The following is a 6,032-nucleotide window of genomic DNA, read 5'->3' on the forward strand; positions in this document are numbered from 1 at the left end:
CGTACTGAAAACGTTGTCGTAAATAGCAGAAGGGCAGACTGAGAAAATGTATTCCATGCCGACACAGAACTGTATAGTGCTAATACCATAAAACAAATGTTTACAAGAAATTAGTTTGATTGCCATAACAGTCATTTCAATGTTAATGAATTGGGCGCATAATGAAAATAAAATAATGTCAATAAATTGTGTATTTTATTTGATATCTAAAAGCTGGTAAAAGCTGTAAAATGTTCACACAATGAAATGTTTGTCCCTGCTTGTTATGCATGTTATGACATGGAGCAGTATGTCTTTTTAGTGTATTTAACATTGTGCAGGTGTTTGTATTTCTGTAGAAATACCCTATCCTAAAAATATATATTTCTACTTGCATAAATAAAGGAAAAATAACGCCATTGACTCAGAACAATTACACCCCCCACAGTTATATATTCACTCCTATTCAAATCAATGTAATGTGTTGTGTCTCCCTCGTTAACCTGGGTCAACAAAAAAATTAAAGCTAAATCTGCTCTTAGTTTGACCTCCCATCTCTCATCTCTGGTGTCTGAATAATAACGGTGGTGGGCTAATTCTACTTTAACTAAGTCTATGAAGCGACAAGGTCGGAGTGTCATGTGCTGAGGACTTTAGTGGGACCAGTGGTATCATCTCTAATGCGAGTCAATTTGGTTCCTTACCCCGGTAAACCTTCAGGGGGCTTTCTTCGCATTTGTTCAGTCTGCTTCAGACTCTGGAAAAACATCTGATGCATTTTATAACAAACCCCAGATGCGCCCAGAGTATGTGTGAGAGAAAGTGTGTGTGGGAGTGTGTTCGCCAGTGCTTTCTGCAGGGTAAAAGGACAACGAAGAAACAGTTTGGATTTTTTCGATTTGGTTTTAAATKAAATGTTTGGAATGAACGCAGATACGTGCGTTTCATATTGTAATATCACATCGATGGATTCATATTATAACACGTCTTCGCAACACGGCACGAATCCCGTAAGGACATTCCAAACGAGTGAATCCAAATACAGCCCAACATTCCTACCAAGCAAAGGACAACAGGGTTACGGGAAGAAGTCTCGGAATCCTTCACAACAACAGGAGTGCGCCGCCTCAGAGGAAAGCAACAATTTAAACCACCTCTTCATACAACCGCCAGGTTGCAAAACATCCCCCGAAAGCAAAGGACACAACGGCGCGCCTATCCCCTGCTATGGTGAGTTCCAAACGGTTGTAAGTTTGGATGCTGATTGCACTGCGCACAAAGGTTATTAATTAAAACCACTGCGCTCAGAACTGGTGCGATGACCAAAATTAAAACATCAGATTCATTTGTAAAGAGGTTCCGCACTTAAATAAGTGAGTTTCAAAGTTATGTTAAGCTATTTATTAATTTCAGAGGCAACGCGCAAAACCAACGTTTAGGCGGTTAGGCCATCGTCAGTCAATCAGCATCCCAAACAGCCTTAATAACTAGACTATGAGTTAACAACCAAGAATCGTGTGGGCAAGAAGGCTAACAATTAAAGGGAAATGTGTTGATTTTATAGGGTAAGAGAGCAACAGTAGTTTGTTAAGAGAAGCCAACATTTAAAATCCCCAAAACATCTTTATAACAGAAGACACACACGCTAACGTCTGCCTGTTAGAAACTGAATGACCACATCATTTATGAAGCCAAGTTGTTGGTGAAGAAAATACAATGACAAATAATGCGAAATGATTTGACTTTCATTCTGGCATAATCTGTATTATTTTGACCTTGGCCTATATATGCCATTTAGCAGAAGCTTTATCCGAAGCTGTAATACCATGGACCCCTGGCAAATAGCTTCTTTTTGAATATTTACAGTATACAGGCCTATACTTTCTCAACACACCAGCAAACCTCATGCACATACCATCATATGCAACTCATATTATCACTTATTTCAACACAAAAAGGGAGCCAATTAGACTGATATAGATTATTTTATAGCATAGAAACTCAGAGGACAGTCCCCGAAATATGAGATTAAGCAATAATCTGAACATTTTGCCGACCAATGATTTATTGCACGATTTCTCACCAAGGGAATTGGGCTCTATGGGGACTGGGAGCAAGTGATGCAGCCCACACACACACAACACACACACAACACACACACACACACACACACACACACACACACACACACACACACACACACACACACCACACACACACACACACACACACACAACACACACACACACACACACACTAAAACTTAAACATTAGGCATTGAGATTGCCAATAAGTGTTCTCATCGTTTAGAATGTAAGATTAAACATGATATTCAATTTTTTTCTAATCAGTTTCTAACCAGAACACCTATATGCAGTGGCGGTTCTAGACCATTTCAATGGTGGGGCCAAGCTGGGGCAGTTGTACTGTTAGAGGGCCAGTTACATTAGACGTTATTGTTGTCATATCGTTTTCTTCACTGCATTACAGGCATTAGCAGGCAATCTACGAGTGATCTAGTCCAGGGTTTCCCAAACGGGGGTCACATGTTTATTTCTTATTGCGCATGCAGATTTTTTTGTTTTAAATTCCTTAACACTACACAGCTGATTCAAATAACCAACTCAAAATCAAGCTTTGATTATTTGAACCAGCTGTGTAGTGCTTTGGCAAAAACCAAAACGTGCAGCCAGGGTGGGCCCCTGGACCGACTTTGGGAAGCTCTGATCTAGACTACTTGTAGAGCAGCCAKAGTGCATCGTTAGGCCTCTTTTCTGCCTTACCTCACAAGATATCATTCTAAAACAATTTCTACGTGTTCTGTGTGAATGGGCACGCTCATACGATGATACATGTTTCATATTCATATTTCATGAAAAGATGAACAACGTGCTCGACTCCCCCCCCCCTTAGATCGGATGCTGCGTCCTAGTATAACATCCAAAGAACAAAATTGTCAAATTGTTACAAATACATATTTCTAAAATGATCCAATAGGTCTATGTCTCTCTTTGGACAAGGTAATGTATCCCCATCTCTTCCCCTTACATGGTGTCTTCACCAATTCAATGCCCATATAACGTAAGGCACTAAAGTACACGATTATGGATATTGAAATACATGGCAACAGGGGGTTTTTCATCGTGGTTGCGAATGGAGCTCTTATACGATAGGAACACGTTAGGACACGTAACATATTTCGTGTTACAGGGTATTCTACCCCAAATGGAGATGGGTAAGAGAGTTCTCCAAAGAGAGACATTGGATATAGACCGCATGGGCACCCTTGCCCCAGCAGGTCTCAATGAGGAATGTTCCTTTTCTTMTTTTTTTGTATAAGGTTATAAATAAGTAGGTCCGAAAATACCCTGCTAACATTTAGGCTATGACATCATAATGTATCTTTTATTGTGTGTTTCTATATTTATTTGTCTTTTATTTTCATGTTTCCCCCAGCTTCCTCTGCTGGGATCTCTTTATTGGGCCAAAACTGACTATAAGAATGTATACTTATGCCCACCTGTGTGTAGCCTGTATAGTTGTCYTGATATTGATTGCCATTGCCTCCTATGCACTCTGAAGAAGTACACAAAACATTCATGGGGCAATACAAATGTTTATTCACTGGAGTGCTGTCCTTTATTGTTCTTCTAATGTACTGTACATTTGAAATATGCATTTGTAACATTTTGTCAAGCTTAGTTTTATACACAGCTGAATCTTATCCAGTAAAAATTGGAAACACCACATCGTTAAAACATTGGAGAGGCCATGGCGATGCTGAGCTTGATTTGGGCTCAGCATGCTTCCGGAGACTCCCCAATTGCATCACACCCATCAGAGCACATTGTCCACATTGTCAGATCAAGCTTAAATTGGCTTTTACATGTTCACTCTACATGCTTGTTTGGGAAACACTCTTATAAAATGTGGCCGGTAAATAGCGAAGCATCTGGTARGATCATCTTAATTCATAAGTTACCTCACAGCTGGGAAACAAGGTCCTGGACATTTGAGGGAGGAAATATTGTTCTTACTCCACTGTGTTGAGTTCATTCATTTCCATTAWCTTTCTGATTGAAAAAGATGTGGGAGGGGCTTCATTATCATATTTCCCAGCATGATTTGTTGCTGGTAGATTTTTAGAATAGTTTTAATATCGATGTTTCCTCATGCGCATTGATTGATTAATTTATCCTACACTATACAAAGAGAAATAAAAAAATTCTAAACTAATCCAATCTGTAAGGTGTTGGACTGTTACTGAGTTCCAGTTTAGATGGTTTAGGTAGTCTTCTTGAAGTCCTTCACCATAGCAATCATTCTGAGTGTAGGTTGTGGGTGATAAATTCGAATTGTTGGATATTCTGGATTCTGATAGGAATTACTAATCACTTCACAAACCAGTATATTGTGACTCGAAGGTCTGATGCGCCCCATGAGCCAGGATTTTCATACCACAAAGTCAAAGATAATAAGGCCATAACTAAAGGCTCTATGAAATCTGGTCATAAAGGGGTGGATTCACCGACGCAGATTAAGCCACTTTTAAACTGGACGAACTGGACTAAATAGTCTCAAACTTGTTCTAGTCTAGATTTAAAAAGTGTGATTTCCAGAAGGACGATTAGAGTTAATCTAGAGCTAAGTGAAGGCTTAAATTAAACCTGGCTAGAGGCAGGCTTAACTTCAGATGAATGGATGTTGGCCCCCAGGTTGACCTTGGCAATGGAGGAAAATGTATTACCTGGACTATTTCAATGACGATCAAAGAGCACCACCAAGGCCAAACAGAAGGGCGGTTATAGACAGGAGCAACCCTGTCTATAACCGTTTCCGTATGTACAAAGAAAATGCTGCTGACATTTGTTTGCTTGAGCCAAGGCCTTCATCTGACTCTTGTCGGGGAAGGCCCATCCCTCCGTCCCTGCAAGTACTGATCACCTTGAAGTTTTTGGCATCTGGAACCTTCCATCGTGAAACCGGAGATTTGTGTGGTGTAAGTGAATCGACTGTATGCAGAATGCTATATGTGAACAACTGAAAGACAATTACATCAAGTTCCCCTGATGATGCTGCCCAAGCCAACTACAAGGTACTGTAGAGATCTATGAATATGGGAACTTCCCTGGAGTCATATTATGTTTTTTCACAGGAACTTAGAAAGACAATATTTGTAACTGTGTGATATTGTTTGTGTGACATTTCTGTCACACAAACATGTTAAGCCCCCACTGTGTTGTGTTACACAAAAAAGCTAACATTTCAAAGTGACTCTGATTTGTAAAAGTGAGCCAACAATAAATACATTATCTTACCTGAAGTTGTCGTAGCATCGTTTTGTAATTTGAGTTGAATTTTACATTTACATTTAAGTCATTTAGCAGACGCTCTTATCCAGAGCGACTTACAAATTGAAGAAGGTCATTCTGAGAGAGATAGCAGGAGAGCTGGCCAAGACAGCACGTTCAAGAGTTTGGAGAGAAAAGAAAGAAGGGATACTGGTCTGTAGTTGTTGACATCGGAGGGATCGAGTGTAGGTTTTTTCAGAAGGGGTGCAACTCTCGCTCTCTTGAAGACGGAAGGGACGTAGCCAGCAGTCAAGGATGAGTTGATGAGCGAGGTGAGGTAAGGGAGAAGGTCTCCGGAAATGGTCTGGAGAAGAGAGGAGGGATAGGGTCAAGCGGGCAGGTTGTGGGGCGCCGGCCGTCACAAGACGCGAGATTTCATCTGGAGAGAGAGGGAGAAAGAGGTCAAAGCACAGGGTAGGGCAGTTGAGAGCAGAACCAGCGGTGTCGTTTGACTTAGCAAACGAGGGTCGGATGTCCGACCTTCTTTTAAAATGGTTGACGAAGTCATCAGCAGAGAGGGAGGAGGGGGGAGGAGGGGAGGAGGATTCAGGAGGAGGAGAAGGTGGCAAAGAGCTTCCTAGGGTTAGAGGCAGATGCTTGGAATTTAGAGTGGTAGAAATTGGCTTTAGCAGCAGAACAGAAGAGGAGAATGTAGAGAGGAGGGAGTGAAAGATGCCAGGTCCGCAGGGAGGCGAGTTTCCG

At 41.1% G+C, this 6,032-nt stretch overlaps 1 protein-coding gene across 1 annotated transcript in view; it reads left to right on the forward strand.

The window, feature by feature from the left end:
• Window positions 1-786: 786 nt before the first annotated feature.
• Window positions 787-6,032, forward strand: part of LOC111952293 (homeobox protein aristaless-like 4) — a 48,227-nt gene continuing 42,981 nt past the window's right edge. The window contains exon 1 of the mRNA XM_023970853.1: window positions 787-1,209. Coding sequence (XP_023826621.1) covers window positions 894-1,209 — 316 coding nt within the window. The 5' untranslated portion in view covers window positions 787-893. The remainder of the gene's footprint in view (window positions 1,210-6,032) is intronic.

The sequence above is a fragment of the Salvelinus sp. IW2-2015 genome, linkage group LG26 (assembly GCF_002910315.2).
Source record: "Salvelinus sp. IW2-2015 linkage group LG26, ASM291031v2, whole genome shotgun sequence".
NCBI lineage: Eukaryota > Metazoa > Chordata > Actinopteri > Salmoniformes > Salmonidae > Salvelinus > Salvelinus sp. IW2-2015.